At 31.0% G+C, this 23,510-nt stretch overlaps 1 protein-coding gene across 1 annotated transcript; it reads left to right on the forward strand.

Moving 5' to 3' along the window:
- Nucleotides 1–4,318: 4,318 nt before the first annotated feature.
- Nucleotides 4,319–9,233, forward strand: LOC110815730 (Reticulon family protein). The gene is made up of 9 exons (XM_088207937.1): nt 4,319–5,734; nt 5,815–5,874; nt 5,972–6,074; nt 6,227–6,301; nt 6,738–6,882; nt 6,969–7,038; nt 7,655–7,720; nt 8,577–8,699; nt 8,809–9,233. The coding sequence occupies exons 1-9, from the start codon at nt 4,468–4,470 to the stop codon at nt 8,991–8,993; spliced, it is 2,094 nt and encodes a 697-aa protein (XP_088064063.1). The 5' UTR covers nt 4,319–4,467; the 3' UTR covers nt 8,994–9,233.
- Nucleotides 9,234–23,510: the final 14,277 nt, after the last annotated feature.

The following is a 23,510-nucleotide window of genomic DNA, read 5'->3' on the forward strand; positions in this document are numbered from 1 at the left end:
AATGGGTTTGGCACTGAATGCCTCTTGACAATGAAACTTTTGGCCGTTAACTATGCCACTTATCCTAGGTGTTTATATTTGATCCCCCTCAGGTGCCAGAGGCTATGTTTATGTAGTCACAGTTGCTGTTAGATGCAGATATGTTCTTCAATATTTGTAGGATCTTCTCTCTGGCAGCAACTATAAATAATCACTCTCTTCTGAAATTAAATTGATCATAAAGGTCATTAGGAAACTAGTAAGAAAGTGTCTTTTTACCTTGGTCGCCTAAGATAAGTTCTTGTAGATAGCATTTTGGGGATAAAATTTGGAATAACTGCTGTTAAATTCTCCCAAGAGGAATGTATTCCTGGTGAAACTTGTTAGAGATACCTTTGCCATAAAGAACAAGGAAAACAAAATGCCTTAGTAGTCGTAGTTACTCCCAAGTAGGAATTGAAAATTCAGATTGGGACCCAAATGATTCAAATGTGAAAACTGTAATTTTAAATTTTACATATAGGCTTTTCTTTAGGAGAAGTTTACATATTAAGCTTAGTTTGTTATGTTTGCAACAAATTTAGAATTTACATTGAATTTATTTAGAACCCTACACTTATTTCAACTAGAAGGTTATGAGAATCCAACTTAAAAAGATAAAAATTGAGTCGATATGAAATTCTAAATCAAAATTTGGAATTTATTTTCACTTAAAATTTCGTATACGCTCAATTTTTTTATCATTCTAATGAAATTTACGTATTCGTCTAGGTAAAATAAGTATGGTACTTGTCAGTGAATTTTACTTTCATCTCAAAGTTTGTCCGGAACATAGTTTTAGCAAATAAATAAAGATAAAATATGAACCAAATAGTGAAACTTAAAAATTTATGTACCATTAAATTTTCAACTCTACTGCATTCTGATTTCTGTAAACTAACATCAGCAGCTTCTCTATCAAAGTTTTGTTTGTATTCCCAGCTTTTTAGGTGGAATACATATTTCAAACTTTACTTCATTATATCACTTGTTACCATACACGCACACACGCACACACATATATATATATATATTTACGGATTGTATCAACTAATAATATTGCCCATCAGTCACGTAGTCAAACAAGTTCCCCCAAGGTTGATGTATTAGTTCAACAAATCACCTTGATGCAAACGTATTCTCCTTCCACTTTCCACATTATTTTACACTCTCCTCTGTTTCTTTTTTAAGTTCCTACCAGATTCACCAAACTCCAGAAACTTATGCCAGTTTGTAATATAATATCATGCTTACCCCTCTACTATAATTTCATTAACTTCTTAAGCTTATCTCTATACATTTGAATCTCTCAACAATACATATATATATATACATATATACGAATACAAAACTAGCTTCTGGACATTTACTGCAATCCCCAGATGTTGTTTCATGAAATTTAGGTCCACTCACATTATTATGATCATTATTATTATTATTATTATTATTATTATTATTATTTAACTTAGTTTAGATTAAAATGTGTAAGGTCACATGAGATATTAATGTTGACCTGTGTGGGTCAACTGTCTAACCAATACTAATCTTCCATTATATATTTTAAAAGATAAATGCTTTGGCATCTTATTCCTACTTTCACAGTCTTGGTCCTTGGAGGCAGTGAAGCAGCTAAGCTAAACTAGTTTATTATATATTAATATCAGTAGCTAATCATGTATATGTGTGGGTTTGTATATATATATATATATATATATATATATATTATATCATATTACCTGCAAATTGGAAATGGGTGCATTTTGTAAATTTTCGAAGTTTGGTGGGTGATAGAGTCTGGTCAATGATTCTCTATGTTAATCGGTATTTATGTACATACATATACATATATATATATATAGATGATATGGTTACTGCATTAATAAAATATTAGCATTAATCATGACCCTATTTATTATGTCATGGTACGCACCATAATTTGAAATTTATGTACGATTATTACACGTGCATTAATTATATAAGTATGTGTCGATCGCGATGATCATGATTAATAATATGATATATGATCTTATAATATCATTTGCTTATTTTTCAATTTAATTAATAAAAAAAGGTGGAGGATAGATCTTGGGATGGTGATTGGTTGGTAGGTTTTGGAAATAGAGATTCATCAGTTATATATATATATATGTACAATGTTGGCGTAGTCTGTAAACGGTCACGTGCAAATCACGTGGCCTAAACGGTCACGTGCATCCATCCAGATCTCAACGTTCCAAACAAATCCCCCATTTCATAAATATCTTTTTGATAATAAACCTGAATGATAAAAATAATTTTAAATATAAAATATTCTGATAATTTATTTCAAATTTCACGAAATTCATATAAAATATTTTAAATTTAAAAATAAAAAAATGTATATTTATATATCAAATTGGATCTTTATTTCTTTAGAATTAAAAAACAGTCGGTGTCGGTGAGAACTGAAAAAAAGAGTAGTAGTAGCACGGAGCTTGTCAATATGCGAATACAACACTGTGCCATGATTTGGCCTCACATGTCCACTGCTATCTTTATATATATATATATATATATATATATATATACACATATATAAAGTACATATATATATATAGATCATATAAAGTATATATGGATATATGGGTAAAATAAGAAAAAAAAAAAAAAAAAAAAAAAGTAAAAGAGGCTGTCTGTTTGTGCAGCATCCCAAAAGGTTGTACTGTGCTAATTGGATTCCATCAGTCGGTCCTACGCCAAACATTCCCTAACTTCCCGCTTTATTTTTCTTTCTATTTAATCATAAAGTTTATACAAATTTATCTATTATTATTTTTTTAAAATTCAACTTAATATATATTAATTTTGCAATATAGAATAATTAAATTTTAAATCTTTATTTTAAATTAAAACTCAAATTAATTTCTGAAATATAATCTGTTGATTATTATTATTACAAACGTCATTCATAAATTTCATATTTACTATATTTTTTTATATATAAGAAATCATATTTAATCAAAAAAATATTATATATATTTTAAAAAAAGTTTCAAAATATATGGTGCAATTATTCTTGAAAGTGTTGATAGACTAAATAACTTTAAAAAAAATAAAAAAAAATATTTAAAATTTAATAAAAACAATTCTGACATACAATCGAATTTTTTATTAATATTAAAATTTTATTATATTTAATAATTTAAATATTTTTTATATTTATTTAAAATATTTGAATATTTTTATATGGATTTTATTTTCTAAAAAGCATTTGTAAAATTTTAAATATTAATTTATATTAAAATTTAATGACTTTTCCCTTTATAATATATATATGTATATATACACTCTTCATCTCAAATCCATTTTACTTTCATTTTTCCTTCCTTACCTATGATTTTGGCAACTTCAACCAACTTTTAGTTGGGATTTTATATATGAGATTGGTAAGAATTGAGCCCAAAATATATTCAAATTAATCAAATACCTCATATGTATTTACCTTGTATGTTTAATTAACTATTTATATACATATATATATATATATATTATAGTCTATAAGCAATATGACAACCATGTTCCCAAAATTGTTCTACAAATTTGTCCCAAAATTTTTTAATTTTCCATGAAAGGACTAGTCCATCATTAAACCCATCAAGTAATCCTTAAAACACAATTAATCTTTTAAACCATCCATTAATTATATAGAATCTCCTTTCAAATCACATTGACCAATTAATTTTTTTTACTAATTAAATTAAATTAAGTTGCAATGAATCAATACACCCCCACCAATTAATTTTTTTTTATATAATTTTTATATAATTCTTATCTGAATAAGATTTAATAGAATTGAATTTTTATTCATTTTATTACAGTAATTTAAATTTATTATGAAAAACTTTCGATAATATTTTAAATTAAATTGTTTTTGTAGTTAGTTAATAAATTATTTTTGTATTTAAAACGAAAAATGAAGAGTGCGAATTATTCTTAAATTTAAGTAAAAATTCAAAATTTATTTTAATAATTTTTTAAAATCGTTAAATTTTTTCTAAAATTATAATATTCTCACAAATACGATATTTTATTAATTTTTAAAAATTATTAATTTAATTTTAATCACATAATTCTAATATACTAATAAATTAAAAAATAATTACTTAAAATAACACAAAGCCCCTCATCATTTAACCGTACCATCAAAACTCCTTTAAATATTAAAAGAAAATAAAAAAAGAAAAAAGAAAAGCAAAAGGGAAAAAGGGGGAGAGAGAGAGAGAGACGATAACCAGCCACAGCTCTCTCTCTGCTACTCAATTCTTTCTTTCTCTCCCGACCAACGTTGACACTCACTTCACCAACCGCCATTGCTTGACCTTAAAGCCTCTTATCCAATAATTCCATTCATGTCCCGGCACTAATCAATTATTCACACCCAGATATAAAGATAAATAGGGGAGGGTAGACATGGATGTGAGCAGGAAAAGGGCGGGTATCAGGAGTACTGTGGTTGCGGGTTCTGTTTGGGAGAGCAGAATGAAGAGTGACGAGGTGAAAGGTGGAATTAAGGTCTTCAATGGAGGAGAGGAAGAGACTGGTAACGGGAATTCCAGCGAAGAAAGTGAGAAGATCACAAATGGTGCCTGTAAGAAGCAGCGTCAGTTACCTCCCAAGAGAGGCCTCACTATTGGCGAGGTCGCGGTGAGCGGCAAGCGGAAGATGTGGAAGTCCGAAAGCTTCGACGGGTTCGACAAGAAGAACAGTGCAATTCATATTGCGAGCAGAGAGCTGAGCCTGTCGGTTGATGGAATCAAGAAGAGTCCAATTCCCAAAGGAAGATCTGAAGGCAGAAATCGCGAGGATCAGTCCAAGGAGCTTACTGTGTCCGTTGATGGAAGCAAGAGGAATCCGATTCAGAAAGGAAGATCTGAGCTCAGGAATGGCGAGGAACAGTGCAAGGAGCTCAGTGTGTCCGTCGAGGGAATCAAGAAAAGTCCAGCTCCAGTGAGAAAGGGAAGACCGAAGTCCAGCGACGGAAATGAATGGAGTCCGGTTCCGATAAAGAAGGGAAGATCTGAGACTGCTGAAGGAAACGAGAAGAGTCCAGTTCAGATTAGGAAGCAAAGATCCGAGGGGTCAAATGTATCTGGTGAATTGTCCGAAAACATTGTTGAATTGAGGAAGACGAAATCTGACTCCGGTAAGATTGTTTCGGGTCAATCCGGTACGGCTGTCGGTGCAGCAGAGAAATCGGAATCGGGGACCAATAAGTTATTGGATGGTCCAAGAAAGGACAATAACGAGACATGTCCAGCTGAGCTTGAGGGAAAAGGATCCAATGAGAACTGCGAGGAAGTTGGTGTTATATGCAAAGAGATGGTGGTTTCAAGCAATGACGGTGAAACGAAATCGCCCGGAAAAGTTCTGATCCGAAATAACCAGACTGATGATGAAGAATACGATGATGGTGATGAAGAATTTGAGGAAGAAGAAGAAGAAGAAGAGGAAGAAGAAGAAGAAGAGATTGAAATTGAGATAGAGAAGAAAAGCATTGATGTTAAGGAAGTAAATGTACCTGAACAGAAGCCAAATAGCAACAAGATCATCAATGAAGTGAAGAAGTTTAATCAATTCAACAACAGAGCACCACCATTTTCTTCAACTGTAAACAAACAGGCTCCTCCTGTAACCAATCGTGCTAGTGCGTTTTATTCAACTCCTCCAAAATCTAAAGGTATGTGTGTTTCATATTAGTATTTTCCTCTGTTTTCCTCTGTTTCCAATCTGACTCTCAGCCATTGTTGTTGCTTCCAGTTCCTTTTTCACAAGAGTACCAGAGTTTCCCTCAAACCCAGAACAAATTGCAGAACCTGGGTGAGATTCAGTTTAGTTTGCAGATTTTGATTTGTGATTTGTTCAACAGTTTCGGTCTATGATTCTCCTCAATTCTGTGTGTGTGTTGAAATTTCAGTGGATTTAGTAATGTGGAGAGACATATCGAAATCGGCATTTGTTTTTGGGTTAGGAACATTCATCATAATCTCGTCATCCTATACCAAGGACGTCAACATTAGGTAAACAGAAAATCATTATCATTTCTTGCAGAAAATTTCACTTTCAGTTTCAATTCCCTTCTTGTACTTTTCAGTTCAATGAGCTCTGCTTCAAAAACAGAGTCAAAGTACTACAATACTGATGCTAAAACATTTTTTGATTTTTTATGCAGCTTTATTTCAGTAATTTCCTATCTGGGTCTTGTTTACCTTGCTTCCATTTTCCTATACAGATCCATTATTTGCAGGTAAACACTTACTGTAGTCACACTCTCATTTAGAATGTATTGAGATTAAATCCCTTTGTATGGTAGGTCAATTTGATCGTATTGCGTAAATTTTGTGGGTACTTTACTTTTTATGCTTAAAATTTACTTAAGATGATGATATTCTCAATTAGAATGTCTTGAGTTTAAATCCTTCTTTATGGTTGATCGATTTGATCGAATTACGTAAATTTTGTGGGTTCTTTACTTGTTATGTTTAAAATTTACTCATTACTTTGTCAAACTGTATGCGACTCTCATGATAGAAATAATGGACGACTCTCGTGATAGAAATAATGACTCCATATTTTTTGTATTTAAATCTAATTTCCGAGAAATCTTAACCACCTAAACACATAAAAATTTAATCAATGAACAATTTTTTTCTCAATTTAGAGTCGATATTCTTTGTATTCAGGGGAGTGATAGACATAGATGATTCGAGCTATGTTGTTGGAGAAGATGAAGCTGTGTGGTTACTCAAATTGGTGTTGCCTTACTTGAATGAGTCCTTGGTGAAACTCAAGGCTCTCTTCTCTGGTGATCCTGCTACTACAATGAAGGTATTTTTCTTTCTTTTCTTTTCTTTTTTGCTTTTCTTTTTCGTCTTTTTGGGTAAACAGATTTTGATGGTTTGTGAAATGGGCAGTTGGCAGTGCTGCTATTTGTTTTGGCAAGATGTGGAAGCTCCATTACCATATGGAAAATGGCCAAATTAGGTCAGTTCAATCTTTTTGTTTGCATTATGAGTATGGGGAAAATGTTCTTTACTTTTGGTTAATCCACTCTACTTTAATACTGACCAAATTAGTATCATTCATATAATTTCCTACCATAAAATTCATTATCTACACTTTCGTAAAAGAATTTTTTTTGCATGGACTTGAGAATATGTTTTACGACGTGCAAAATTGTCGGGTACATTTCCAACTCCCATATTTGAATCTATTTCTTTAAATAAAACAAAGAATAACTTCGAGTTTTAGTTGTCGACTCTACAACAGAGAGTAATATTAAATATTCTCTGATTTCATTTCATTTTATCTTGATTTAAATAAATAAAGTTCTTGATGTTCTCTCATAATTTTAACTGAGAATTAACTTTTCAAGTACCAAAAGTTTAAAAACTTCATCTACTTTACCCCCTTACTATTTTGCTTCATGGTACAGTTGCAATATCACAAAAGTTAAATTTTTTTTTTTAACTTTTTACCCTTGTTAATTTTTACGTGGGATAAATCTTTAGACAGAGAATATGTAACAGTAGAAAAGGGAATTTCCATGAATGTGCCTTTCACTTTCCCTCTGACTCTTTTGATGTCCTCACCTTGTCAGGATTCTTTGGAGTTTTCATTGTACCAAAAGTCTGCTCCTCCTATTCAACACAGTTAACTGCATACGGTAAATACTACCAAAACCCTTCACTTTATTTATTTAATTTTTTTTTTTTTAAAAATATTTTTTCTCCTGACTAAACTCGAGATTTAATCCTATACCCTTAAGGTGTACCCCATCTGGGTACACCACCAGTTTATCATGACATTCGATAATCACAAGTTTGTCCCCTTCCTTCATAGTTGATAAAAATGATAGGTACAACTTGTCTGATGGTTTCTAACGGCTCTCTTTGATCTCGTGATGACGTTTCCTATAAGCAAAGATTTATTGGGTCCTACCATAAGAATGGTGTATACTGTAGCATAGGATCCAAACCTGTCTTCATCATCTTTAATATCGGATTGGATTCTAACTTGGTCAATATCACTATTTTTCTCATCAATCAACGGTGATAATGCAACATTGTAGGGTAGTTTAAATTTCTTAATCCATTTTAATGGGTATTGGTTCAAAATAGTTGGATCAATCCTCCAGCCTTTAGTGAGTAGTGACCATAACCTTCCATTTCTATGAAAGTGAAAATTATAATATGTATGATGACAGAAATGAAAACCACAGAATATTGAATTACCATTTTAAAAAATAGTAATTCTGGTGTCTGGTACAGGACCCCCCCCCCCCCCCCCCCCAGTTGGTTTACAGAGGCAGAAAATAGGTCCTACAATATTCTTGGGTCATAATGAGCCTGCCCTTATACGGGCATACACCCCTTCTGCCTCTCTGGGTGTAGGACTGTTTGGTTTCTTCTAAAAATCTCCACTGCCCCCTACACCCTTCTTCTATTATTTTAATCTGTTTGTATTTCTCTCGACTTATATGTATCTTTTGAGTTAAAAAAAATATAAACAAAAATATGCAGGTAAATTCTGGGTTCGACGATTTCGGGATGCCTGGGAGTCCTGCTCCCACAAAAAGGCAGTGGGCTTCGCCATATTCACTCTGGTCTGGAACTTATCTTCGGTAGTTGCTCGCATCTGGGCAGGTCTGTAATTTTTGTTTTTTTTTTGTTCAATACGTCGTCGTTTTCCATTTAATTTCATTCTATTCGTGAGGTAATTATATCGTGTGACGCCAATGCACCGACCGTGCAGTGTTCATGCTGTTTGTGGCCCTCCGATACTATCAGCAGTCGATGTTGAGGGATGACGATTGGGTGGAGGATGACGGACGGGATGATGGAGACACCGAAACATCATGGCAAGGACAGATCAGAGGGCAGAGACAACGGCATGGACCCACTAAAGTTGAAGCAAGTAAAATGAAGAAAGGATCCTAAAACAGAAATTATACCGTACACAAAACTATAGGTTAATAAAGTAGCTAAAATTTAGCACCTACATATATATATATATATATGCGCGTAATAATATGTTATAAGGCATATTTACATGCACTTTTGGTTTTTTTTACATATTTTTTCCTCAATGTAAATAATTATTTTAGCTTTGATGTGAATGATTCCAATTGGGTAGCATGAGTCGATGACCAACAATTAATCCATATTCATTTTCTTGAATGTGTATATACATATACATATACATATACATATATTTATATGTATCCATTTTTTTATGCATGACTCAACTATAGATTGCTATTTCCTAAGGACAAAGATATATAATAAATTCTCTTTCAAATATTTAGTTTATTTATATTCAAACAATAAATAGTCTTCATCAAATATAATACATATACATACATACATATATATATATATATATTTGTCCGCGTAGAAAGAATATGTAATAATTTTAGGTGGATGCATGAGATTCAATGGGCCATTTTATTAAGTGGGTAGCACGTTGGTCTGACCCACATGAATGGGCTTTGGATTTGAGGATTTAAAGACGAAACTATAATACATATATATATATACACACACACACACACACATATATATATTTGATGTATACATTTTATTTTTGGAAGAAATGAGTTTACGAATTTCCTAAATGGGTGGCCAAAAAATAAATCATTCATCAATCTTCTCAAGTTTCAAAATTATTATTCGAAAATTTCGAAATAAAAATTTATTATATAGTTGTAAGTTGAGCACGAATTTATTTCTAATTACTTAAATTTCTACATCATTCATATGAAATATAAAAAAATAATAAAATTTTAATTATTTTTTACGTGACATTTTAATTATTATATATTACGTGATATTTTATGCTAAAATTTATCAAATCAGAAATAGTTATGTGTTTAATTCGTGATTATACGACAAATTTACTAATAGTATTAATGATAATTAACGAATATAAATAAGTAGGCATATTTTTTATAAGTATAATAATTAAAAAGCAAAAAAATTAATACATTATCCTATTCTAATATTTAATAATAATAATAATAAAACTAATGAGAGAGAGATATAGGGAAAAGTACTTATATCCATAAGCAATCATAAAATTTCATTAAAGAAGTAGGAAAAAGAAAACTCAAAGCAACAAATGCAAAATTATATACATACACACACACACACATATACATATACATATATATATATATATATTGGGCCTTGATGTATTTGACACCACAAATTAAGTAGATAGGAAAGTGAAATGGTCCATTTATGGGACTTCGTGGCATGTGATTTAGTAATTGATTACATCTTTAGAGACTTTTAGACATATCCTAATTCCATAATCACTCTCCTAAAATCATACCTAATTTATAATATTAATTATTTATTACGGCATTTTTATATGTAATAATATAAATTAATTATTAATATTGATTGGTAAATTTATCATCTTCTAAATCTTTATAATTGGAAATTTTTTTACTATATATATAGGGAATTTCTTAATTTCTTTGTTAATTTCTATTTATTCCTTAATAGAAGAAATTAAAATAATTAAATCATACTTAAAAGTTTTAAAAAATAATTTATTTTAAATTATGTAATGAATAAAAAAATTCATTCGGTATAAAAATAAGCTTTTTTTATAATTTGAAATGGATTTTTTTTTTTTAGAATTTCAAAACACATTATAATTATTTTAGTTTTTTTAATTAAAAATAGATTTAAAATATAATTTTAAAATAGATGTAATTAAATTTTAACTAATTAATTTAGTAATTTACCATTTTAATTTAATAAACACCCACGTAACTTGAATCTTATTAGCAAATGAGTTTTTCTTTCGTAAAAGAAACATCTATATACAATAATATACATACGTACATACATACATACACACATATATATATATATATATTTACGTATATACACACTTGGTAACTAGAGAATTTAAGATAAATCAACATCAATATATATATATATATATTGGTTAATTTTCAATGACATTGTCACCTTGTAATCAGACACGTTACTTTCACTCCGGCTTTGTTGGACCACGTAGCGATACATACTCCCTATCTTATACACATATATGTATATATGTATATATGTATATATATATATATATATCCAATGAATAAATAAAATATAATTTTGATATTTTTCAAAATAATTTAAGCCTCAAATAAAAATAATATTTATGTAAATAAAAACAAAAGAAGAAAAAATAGTCAAAAGAGAACAAAACGAAAGTGATTAAACGAAAGCAAATGGGAAGGAAACGAGTGTAAATAAAATTGAAGAGTCCAATTTTATGAAGCCACAAATTTTAATTTATTTTTTTATGATAAATTTGAAAAATATAAGAATTTAATATTTAATTGCTGATATCAACTTATACCCAACTCAACTTTAGCTTAATTAATTAACTCTATGATTGGAAAATATAGAAGAGAAGATTATATATATATATATATATGCCTTTCATTTTCATACAACGTTAATTAATGAAGAAGAGGGTTTAATTGAATCATCATTTTCTTCTTTACCCAACTCAAGTTTAGCTTAATTAATTAACTTCAAGATTGGAAAATATAGAAGAGAACAGTACATATATATATGCATGTTGTGTATACATATGCCCTTCATTTTCATGCCACGTTAATTGTGAATAAGAGGGTTTAATTGATTCATCATTTTCTTCTTTACCCAACTCAAGTTTAGCTTAATTAATTAACTCCATGATTGGAAAATATAGAAGAGAACAGTATATATATATATGCATGCTGTGTATGTACATGTGTATATGCCCTTCATTTCCATTCAACGTTGATTATGGAGAAGAGGGTTTAATTGAATCATCATTTTCTTCTTTACCCAACTCAAGTTTAGCTTAATTAATTAACTTCAAGATTGGAAAATATAGAAGAGAACAGTACATATATATATATGCATGTTGTGTATACATATGCCCTTCATTTTCATGCCACGTTAATTGTGAATAAGAGGGTTTAATTGATTCATCATTTTCTTCTTTACCCAACTCAAGTTTAGCTTAATTAATTAACTCCATGATTGGAAAATATAGAAGAGAACAGTATATATATATATGCATGCTGTGTATGTACATGTGTATATGCCCTTCATTTCCATTCAACGTTGATTATGGAGAAGAGGGTTTAATTGAATCATCATTTTCTTCTTTACCCAACTCAAGTTTAGCTTAATTAATTAACTTCAAGATTGGAAAATATAGAAGAGAACAGTACATATATATATGCATGTTGTGTATACATATGCCCTTCATTTTCATGCCACGTTAATTGTGAATAAGAGGGTTTAATTGATTCATCATTTTCTTCTTTACCCAACTCAAGTTTAGCTTAATTAATTAACTCCATGATTGGAAAATATAGAAGAGAACAGTATATATATATATGCATGCTGTGTATGTACATGTGTATATGCCCTTCATTTCCATTCAACGTTGATTATGGAGAAGAGGGTTTAATTGAATCATCATTTTCTTCTTTACCCAACTCAAGTTTAGCTTAATTAATTAACTTCAAGATTGGAAAATATAGAAGAGAACAGTACATATATATATGCATGTTGTGTATACATATGCCCTTCATTTTCATGCCACGTTAATTGTGAATAAGAGGGTTTAATTGATTCATCATTTTCTTCTTTACCCAACTCAAGTTTAGCTTAATTAATTAACTCCATGATTGGAAAATATAGAAGAGAACAGTATATATATATGCATGCTGTGTATGTACATGTGTATATGCCCTTCATTTCCATTCAACGTTGATTATGGAGAAGAGGGTTTAATTGAATCATCATTTTCTTCTTTACCCAACTCAAGTTTAGCTTAATTAATTAACTTCAAGATTGGAAAATATAGAAGAGAACAGTACATATATATATGCATGTTGTGTATACATATGCCCTTCATTTTCATGCCACGTTAATTGTGAATAAGAGGGTTTAATTGATTCATCATTTTCTTCTTTACCCAACTCAAGTTTAGCTTAATTAATTAACTCCATGATTGGAAAATATAGAAGAGAACAGTATATATATATATATATATATATATATATATGCATGTTGTGTATACATATGCCCTTCATTTTCATGCCACGTTGATTAATGAAGAAGAGGGTTTAATTGAATCATCATTTTCTTCTTTACCCAACTCAAGTTTAGCTTAATTAATTAACTCCATGATTGGAAAATATAGAAGAGAAGAGTATATATATGCATGCTGTGTATGTACATGTGTATATGCCCTTCATTTCCATTCAACGTTGATTATGAAGAAGAGGGTCATCATTTTCTTCTTTCCTTCTTCATTAATTAATTTTATATTTTGTAGATAAATTAGTAAATTAATCTCTATAGAAACTTCCAATAAACTAGTGAAGGAAGGGAGATCTTCAAGAATCTGCAAGGAAAATCAGAGAGAAGATGAACAAAAGAATCAGACAAACACAAGGGAGACATGGAGTTGAGAAACCCTAATCGAGTTCTTTTCTTTTCTTTTCATTTATTTCTCGATCATTCAATAAGCTTATATATCCAAGTTAAAAGGAATCCAGATACATGATATAAACACAATGTCTTTTATATTATAGCCTTAAAAAACATAAATATATATACATATACATATACATACATCATATGCACCAATTTCTTTTGGGTCATCGCAACTCGCTTAATCTAACATTTTAATAACATGTATGTTGACACTTTCTAAAATTTAGTACTTATTATAATTTAATTCTCAATTTATTTTTATTACAATTTAGATCATGACGTTTTTATATTTATTTTCTTCTATTTCCTATATACAAAATTTAAAATAGTTAAAACATATTTGAACATTTTTAAAAAAATATTTTAAATTATTAATTAAATTAATAATAAAATTATCTTGACTTAATTCTTATTTCAATTAATAAAATTTAAATGAGAGAAGTTAAAATTTATTATTACAATTTTATTTCATTAAGTCTAACTCAATTGGATCTATAACGCTCAGACCTTAACTTCAAAGACGTTACGACGACCCTCATAAGAAAATTCCCTCAAGACAATATAATTTGGTACATGGTAAATGTCCAAATCTAACAATTCAATATCTAAATTTTCTCCATTATACATCTATCGATACTGTAAATCATAATTTCACAATTCTCATTCTAAAATAGTTTACTTTCCACTAACTATACAGGTATTTTAGTTTACTACCCACGCTTCTCAATCAGTCTCCTCTACACACTATGTAGTAACTGGAAAAAAACAAAAGAAACGACGTTGTATTGAGATGGACGGGCAGGAAGAGAGGAAAGAAAAGAAAAAAAAAAGAGGAAAGAAAAGAAAAGAGAAAAAAGTAAAGAAAAAAAAAGAGGAAAGAAAAGAAAAGAGAAAAGAGGAAAGAAAAAAAAGGGAGGAAAGAAAAAAAAGGGAGGAAAGGAAAGAAAAGAGAGAGGAGAGATCGGGGGAAAGAGAAGGTTCGAGAGAGAGAGAGAGAAGAGCCGGAGTGGAGAGAAGCAAAAAGAGAGAGAGGAGGAGACAGAGGACGGTGACGGAGCAAGCCAAGGGAAGGAGAAAAATGGAGATGGGAGGTACGGTAAAATTTTGAGTTATTGTATAGGGGTGGAGTGATTTCGAATTTGTGATCTTAAGTTGAAAAATCTAGGTCCCGTTTAGTATGTAGAGCAATAGACTATGAGGTGAGACAAGCGGTTGTGGATGGCAGGTGAAATCGTGGAGGTGCTCACGGAAGAGGCCGCGAGAAGAGAGAGAATGAAGACGTTGGAGAATGGGAGAGATCCGTGAGAGAGTGTGGTTATTTTGTGTAACATGAGTGTGAGTATATGGTGAAGGCTGCGGGAGGAGAGAGTGAACGAGGAGGTCGGTGAATGGGTGAGATCCGTGAGGGCGAGGTGACATTGTGTGTGTGCAAACGGGGTGCACAGAGGAGGTTGCGGGAGGAGAGAGAAGGAAGAAGGAAGTTGGTGAGTGTTTTGTGAGAGATATGAGAGTTGTGATTGTGAGTGTGTGATTGGAGAGTGGGAGAGATCCGTGAGATAGTGTGGTTATCTTGTGTAACATGAGTGTGAGCACATGGTGAAGGCCGCGGGAGAAGAGAGTGAACGAGGAGGTCAGTGAGTGAGTGAGATCTGTGAAGGCGAGGTGACGTTGTGTGTGTGTAAGCGGGGTGCACGGAGGAGGCTGCGAGAATAGAGAGAAGGAAGAAGGAAGTTAGTGAGTGTTCTGTGAGAGAGATGAGAGTTGTGGTTATGAGTGTGTGAGTTGTGATATTTTGAATAGGTCGTGGAAGGTAGAAGAAGAAGAAAAGCGGTGTGTGAGTTCTGTGAGAGAGAGGAGAGTTCATGATTGTGCAGTGGGTCCTTTAGAGTGGACTGTGGAAGGAGGGAGAAGGATGAGTTCGGTGTGTGGGAAGAGATTCGGGTAAGAGGAGAAGTGCGGTATGACCGTAGGGAGAGGTAGATATAGAAGGAGAGGAGAGTGTATATGCTAGAAATTTTGGAAAGGAAAAGAGAGGCCAATAAGGCGTTATTTAAGGTATCAAGATAGGGGTGTGTTGGTAGTTGTGTGGTGTGAGGGTATGGGTTGTATATAGGTTGGTATACCTGCTGTGAATGTAATGGTTGGCGAGGGAACATTACCGGCGTATGTGTGAAATGTTAGTATGTGTTCTAGGAGGAGATGTGTGTTGGGCTGGTATACCAGGTAAAGGAATAAGAGAGCCTCAGGATAACATGGTGGAGCGAGTACGGGATGGTAGGGTCCTTGAGTTGGTAACATTGGGGGATGCCGATATTGGTGGTCGCTACCTAGAAAAAGTAAGTTGGTCGCCGATGGTGGTGATGGTCGGGAGACTCCGACGGGAAGGGGTTTGGTCGCCAATATTGGTGACGGGGAATAATAGTATTTGGGTGTGTGCGTGGCCTATTAGGGGTCGAGGGATAGGCAGTTTATTGGTGGTCATCGATACTGGTGACGGGTGAGAATAGAATCTCTGTATGTGTGTGGCCTATTAGGGGTCGAGAGATAGGCAGTTTATTGTTGAGTGTCGATACTGGTGACAGGTGAGAATGGTATCTGTGTGTGTGTGTAGCTTATTAGGGGTCGAGGGATAGACGGTTTATTGGTGAGCATCGATACTGGTAACGGGTGAGAATGAAATCTCTGTGTGTGTGTGGCCTATTAGGGGTCGAGAGATAGACGATTTATTGGTGAGCACCGAGACTAGTGACGGGTGAGAATGGTATCTGTGTATGTGTGTGGCCTATTAGGGGTCAGGAGATAGGCGGTTTATTGGTGATCGCTGATATTAGTGACAGGAGAGAGTATTTGTATGGTTAGGGGATGTCGATGGGCGGTCACAATTAACATATATAATTTTTAAATTACCAAGGGTAGGTATTAGGTTGAGTAGGTGGAGTACATATAGGACCCCTGAGTTCCTTATTGTTATATATGATGCTTGTAACTTAATTTTTATTGTACTGAGTTGTACATACTCACTCCTTATTATTTACAGATGAAGTAGGGATGGAGTCGGGATCGGAGTTGCTGATTTCCGAGCCTAGCAGATAAAGGAACAGGGTAATAATGTTTTCGTTATTTGGCATGATTGAGTGTGTAATAACTAGTAGTATGGTAGATAATGTATCTACTAGAAGTCTATTAGATTATTTTTCACTATGACATTACATGTAGGGTTGCAGGTTTCTATGTTTGTGGTAGATTTGAAATGACGCGTTCATAGGTGGCCGTAGAATTGTCTTAGCTTACGCCATTAAGGAAAAGAAAAACAGGGCGTTACACGTTAAACTCAGAAAAATGCAACTCTGGTCCAGTTTTCTTTACTAAATCATCTGCAAATAATAGGTAATAAGTATACATAAGCTCAGTAAAATAAATTCAAAATATAAACATAACATGAAAACTCAGTTACACTTACGTTAGTGCCCCACTTCCCACGCTTTTACATCCATTAGCCTCTCCGTTTTCCCTACCCGCACTTTTCTCCCCTACGCACTTACCACCATTACAGTCACAACCCTCCCTGAAACAAAACTGTCAACTCTTACCACGTAAGATCACCACTATTTGCCACAACAATGGTATAAAAAATACCTGTTCACTCAACCATATATCAGCCACACACCCACACCATTACTCTCCAAGTAACGCCCAACTATCACCAATATCAGTGACCTAACCTATTCCCATTTTTGCCAACCATCGACACCATCACCAATATCAGTGACCTAACCTATTCCCATTTTTGCCAACCATCGACCCTAAATTGGCCACACACTCACATCGCCAACTTTCCAGTAACTCCTAGTCATCACTAATATCGACAACCTGATTTACCCCATTTCCGCAAATAATCAATCTCAAACCAGCCACACACTCACATCGTTACCTTCTAAGTAACCCCCAACCATCACCAATATCGGCGATTCCCCCTTGTTCTATTACCCACAACCATCGATAGCCAACCTTGGCATTTTCACACCAAAAAAATACCACGTCTGCAATTATACCATTCCCACATTCACAATCAGTTATAATACACACATGTATATTCAACAAACACACAATATTTCATATAGGCATTAAAATTCAATCAGTACATAAAGTAGTTCATTTTCAAATCCACACACACATACAATCAACAGAGTCTATACAGTTTCCATATATTTATTATTCATGTCTTATAACACACACACACACACACAATTATTGCCTCCCTCACTTCACACTATTACTTCTCCCTATTTAGTAACACACCTTTTTTGTAACATCAATCCCACACTTCCTGTTTTCATCTTGCTCTCACATGTATCTCTCTCGCTTTCATCTCTCCTAATCGTCCCTCTCTGGACACTCCAGCCACCACAGCCCCCATTCCATACTCTATTCCTAGCCTACTTCGACATCTCTAGTTTCCTCCCTCTTTGGTGATTGTCAAGCCCTATTCTACATATTTTCACACATTTCTTTGCATAATCCCTACCTTTCTGAATTTGCTTCTCTCTCTAGTGATATTCTAATGCATATACATATACTGACATATAGATATATACACTTTTTCAGTTGCATTTTCGCTCATCCCCCCCCTCAAGTTCCTCACCATTTCACCAACCATACTCTCCTAAGATTTTACAGCTCCCTATCTTCTCTGTTGGTTCGCTCTCTCTCTCTCTTCTAGGGTTCACTAGACAGCACATTATAAGATTTAACTACAAATTGTCATTTTCAATGTTTAGGTTTCCAATTTATAATACCTCCTGCCTCCATCATCTTCAACACAGCAACAATTCTCTCAATCACCTCAGTCGTCTCATCCCTCTCCGGCTCTCTCTCTATCCTCGACCAACTGCCTCTTCTCCTCTCCTCCCTTTTTTTTTCTCTATTTTTTTTCTTCCTTTTCTCATTATATTTATACCCATCCTGATAAATCATCTCAGTCGTCCATTCCCTTCACTTAATCTGAACCGTCCCTTTTCACTCTCTCTCTTCTCTTCTATATTTTTTTTTTCTTTTTTTTATTAACCCAATTATTACAGAATCAAATCAAATAAGGTTCTTGATATCTAACAACAACAAAATTAATAAGTTCTAAATATTTTTTAAAAAATATTATTTTGATATTACATATAATTCTTTATAAAATTATTGAATGGTTTTATTTAAAATAATTTTTTATTTATAAAAAATTAAAAATATTTAAGATAACAATCATGATTGAACATGCCATAGATAAAAAAATTTTGGTATTACCAAAAAAGAATGATTGAAAAAGAGATTAAATATTCACCCACGTAATATATATATATATATATATATAATATATATATATAGAGAGAGACACGCACACACAGAGAGGTATGGAAACATAATGTACATATCTACGTCAACCGTAGATATTATCGTATTTTATAATGTGTATATATATATATATATATGCAGTAATTATCAACCCCTAGCTAATTACCAAAAAAAATAGAAATTTAATTTGTCCTACATAAAATTTGTATCGAATAAGCAACTGAGCTTTCAGAAAATAAAAAATAAAAAATAAAAAATTAATTTGTCGTATATAAAATTTGTATTGAATAAGCAACTGAGCTTTCAGAAAATAAAAAATAAAAAAATAAAAATAAAAATGTATTTGTTGTACGTTGATTGGTTCATATTTTATCTCTTTGATCTTTTATAATCTCCATCCTGTGGCTCCTGTTTCCCTTCAGCTTAATTTAATTAATTAGCTTAATTAATTTAATTAATTATCATTTATTATTATACTAAACCATATTTAGTGCATTTGACCTTGATGCCTAATGTCTTTAATTAATGTATCCCAAATTTATTTATTTAATCATTTGATAAATAATTTCTTATAATTTATCTGAACACTAATTAGGAACAAATTAAAGATTAATATATATATAATTAATTAATTAATTGGGTGCAATAAATATCTAAGCCCACTACCAAATCTATATATATATATATATATATATGTACCCTTTAAGGCACTTTGTCAAAATCGGATGCCAGTGAGAGTTAAATAAAAAATCTCAATTAAAAAATTAGCCCAAACTTTGTTGTTAATTTATAAATTTAAAAAATATAAGGTTTAATTATAGTAATTAAATTTAATTAATTTTTAACGAGCTTATAATATTTTTAAGTGAAAAAAAATATTTTATAATAGTTAAATTTTTTAATTATAATAATTAGAGTAGATTAAAAATTAATTTTTCTAAATTATAAATTGGGAGGAAATTGCTGTATGTCGGTCAGGTGTAAAGAAGATATAATTAATTATGGGAAATTATTATTATCCGTTAATTAATTCTCTAAGGCAATTATAACTTGTCTCGAATAATATATAATATGAACAAATATATATATATATATATATATATATATATATATATATATATACTGAAGACAGAATTGATTAGACTGTAACGTGATGAACTCGCATCAAAAACATTTCGATCACAGGCTAACAGTCTGTTTAGAGAACTAAAGTATATACATATACATATATATATATATATTACACACACATTACTATATAATTATTTAAAATTTAACGTTAAAATTAATAAATAAATCTATTTTGTTGGTTTTATAGCTGATTAATTCTGCATGGCTCGTCTCTGCTCTACTGGAATGAAAAATCTGCACCTTGTCCATTGGAGAACCTTGAAAGCCAAGCAGATTCCATGTATGATATATATATATATAATATGTTATCCATATGAGTATAAAAATAGCTGCATATCTCCGATGAATATGCATGGGAATCAAATAATTTAGACCTACATATATACATACACACACACACACAAAACACAATGTGGGTCAGTATATATCACAAGAAAAAAAGAGAAAAATTACAAAATATTTACCAAAGCTTTTTGGTTAAGTCTTAATAAAAGAAATATTATGTAAAGATTTATTATAAATATTTTATATTTATAATAAAGTAACGAATGTACATACATATATATATATATAGTGAGGGAATTAGATATGATTTATTTATATATTTAAAAAGGAGCACTGTATGTATATCGCTGTACTTCCATTAGGGTGTTGGTGGTGAGAATCTTGAGGAGCAGAGCAGGCCATGTGGTGTATAATTGTGGATTCCATTCCAACCCACAAATTGAAGATAAAAAATGTCATCTTCTCCATACATATTTTCCATAAACTGATTCTCTTACAATTTTTCATCTCTCTTGAACAGACAGTCTGTTTGATTTTATACAATTTACAACGATACATACACACACACACACACACACACGTATATATATACATATATATATATGTATTTCATACTGATTAGTAAAAATGAGCTTGCTTCCTATTGTTTTTTAGTGAGAATTTTTGTTCTCAATACAACTCACGATATTATATGATACGCTAAACTTTTTGATCCGTTATAATTACTTAAATTATGAGAAAACTCGTAAATAGTTATAGTAATATTATTAATACATTAATAAATTAAATTTTTCGGCTTCAAATTTATAAGCCTATGTCGACTGCTTCTTCCAAAGTACAAAGAGGATTAGCTTTATAACAACCAAAAAAGTTGAATAGAAAACGACGACGAATTGATGACTACAATTTCATGTCGCTGCAACTGGCTTCCATCACCTTCTTTCTTTCTTTCTTTTTTGTAAAGATGGACAAGTGAGTATGGGTAATGGGACAATGGTGTCTAATCCCAAGCATGCATCCATAACAGTTTCTCTTCGTCATCATAAGTCATCATTATCACCATAATATATATATATATATATACATACACACACACACACATATATGTATATATATACATTGTGAGCAAATTTATTTTCCCACGTGAATTTGTTACTAATTGATTGTTTTTCTTCTCAGACTTTAAAAAATAATTATGATGTCAGCATCCAATAACTATCTTACATTCTAGAAAGAAAGTGTTAGAATATTTAAGTTTTTTATATTTTATTAAACGTGTAAAATTCATCGCTCAATAAATATATTATAAATTAAATTTATTAATATGTTGATAGAATTAATGTAAATGTGTATGGATGTAATAGAATTTTGTTGTCTGATCCATGTAAGAATTTCAAAAGTAAATCTGAAATCTAAATAATCAAATTCGTATCAAATTATAGGAATTAGATTTATAATATAAACGTACCTGAATTTATAGCGAAAGAAATTTACACGTCTTGCGATAGATTTTCTAAATTAACACATAATCTTTTGAGTTCTCGTATTTTTTCTATTTCTGGTGATCGGATATCAGAATAGAAAAATCATATGTATAATTCAAGAATCATAACCGTTTTTTTATAGGCGAGCCCTACCTGTAAATTTTTTATATTCTTAATTTAACATGTTATAAAATTATGAATTATAGATTTGGTCTCTACACATAAAATAAAACTCACACTTTAATTTAATGCACTGAGTCTCAATATATACTTAACCGTGTGAGATCATTTCTAACCGAGCCCAATTAATCTGATAGCCCTTTATGTACAGTAATTTACACATATAAATTCACATTGTAAATATAAACCCAACAATCTAAAACATGCCTTCATAAAAGTTGCTCCTCATCATCATAATTCGTCAATATCATCAATATATATACATATATATTGAGGATATATATCTCATTACTTAAAAAGATGTATTGTGAGTTAGTAATGACCGACTAATGATGTTTGATTTAATGAAATTGATGACTTAACTCGTTAATATGTTGGTAGAATTATATTGTCAAGTTGAATTAAATCTCAACACGTCATATAACGCTTCTCGGTAAAAATAATATTACATAAAAACTAGATTCTTTTAATCGGATAATCTCAATGAATTAAAAAATTCGATATAGTATTTTTTAAAAATTAACAAAAAATAAAATAAAATTGTGACAATATTTTTATATATAAACCGTATTATTTATACAAGATAATATATGTCTCTTATTTAGATAATAATATTGTATGGCTAAAAATAAGTTATAAGGGTACTATGTAACTTTATGGATAGATTCTAAATCATAATAAATATAATAACAATTTGATAAGTTAAAAAAAAAAAAAGTACAACATTGTTGACTTGTTTATGGGATTGGATTAGATTTCTAAGGTTTAGTGTTGAAAATCTTAATCTAATTTGGATAAGGATAAGCATCATAAATTATCATAATTAATTCACTAACCACCAAATATTACCGTAATTAACAAGCTATAATCGGATTAACATCAACCTTTAATCTTTATTTGGCAATTAATTTTCATGCTTTTAATTTGACATGTTATAAAATTATGAATTATAGATTTGGTTTCTACACATAAAATAAAACTCACACTTTAATTTAATGCACTGAGTCTCAATATATACTTAACCGTGTGAGATCATTTCTAACCGAGCCCAATTAATCTGATAACCCTTTATGTACAGTAATTTACACATATAAATTCACATTGTAAATATAAACCCAACAATCTAAAACATGCCTTCATAAAAGTTGCTCCTCATCATCATAATTCGTCAATATCATCAATATATATATATATATATTGAGGATATACATCTCATTACTTAAAAAGATGTATTGTGAGTTAGTAATGACCGACTAATGATGTTTGATTTAATGAAATTGATGATTTAACTCGTTAATATGTTGGTAGAATTATATTGTCAAGTTGAATTAAATATCAACACGTCATATAACGCTTCTCGATAAAAATAATATTACATAAAAACTAGATTCTTTTAACGGATAATCTCAATGAATTAAAAATTTCGATATGGTGTTTTTTAAAAATTAACAAAAAATAAAATAAAATTGTGACAATATTTTTATATATAAACCGTATTATTTATACAAGATAATATATG

The sequence above is a fragment of the Carica papaya genome, chromosome 7 (assembly GCF_054855325.1).
Source record: "Carica papaya isolate Zhongbai chromosome 7, ASM5485532v1, whole genome shotgun sequence".
Classification (NCBI taxonomy): Eukaryota; Viridiplantae; Streptophyta; class Magnoliopsida; order Brassicales; family Caricaceae; genus Carica; species Carica papaya.

Bases quoted from the DNA above. Each gene is read 5' to 3' on its own strand.
- LOC110815730 (XM_088207937.1), top strand. From the start codon at position 4,468: ATGGATGTGAGCAGGAAAAGGGCGGGTATCAGGAGTACTGTGGTTGCG. The intron at 6,075-6,226 runs GTAAACAGAAAA...TTTTTTATGCAG, and splicing joins ACCAAGGACGTCAACATTAG to CTTTATTTCAGTAATTTCCT. The intron at 7,039-7,654 runs GTCAGTTCAATC...TCACCTTGTCAG, and splicing joins ATGGAAAATGGCCAAATTAG to GATTCTTTGGAGTTTTCATT.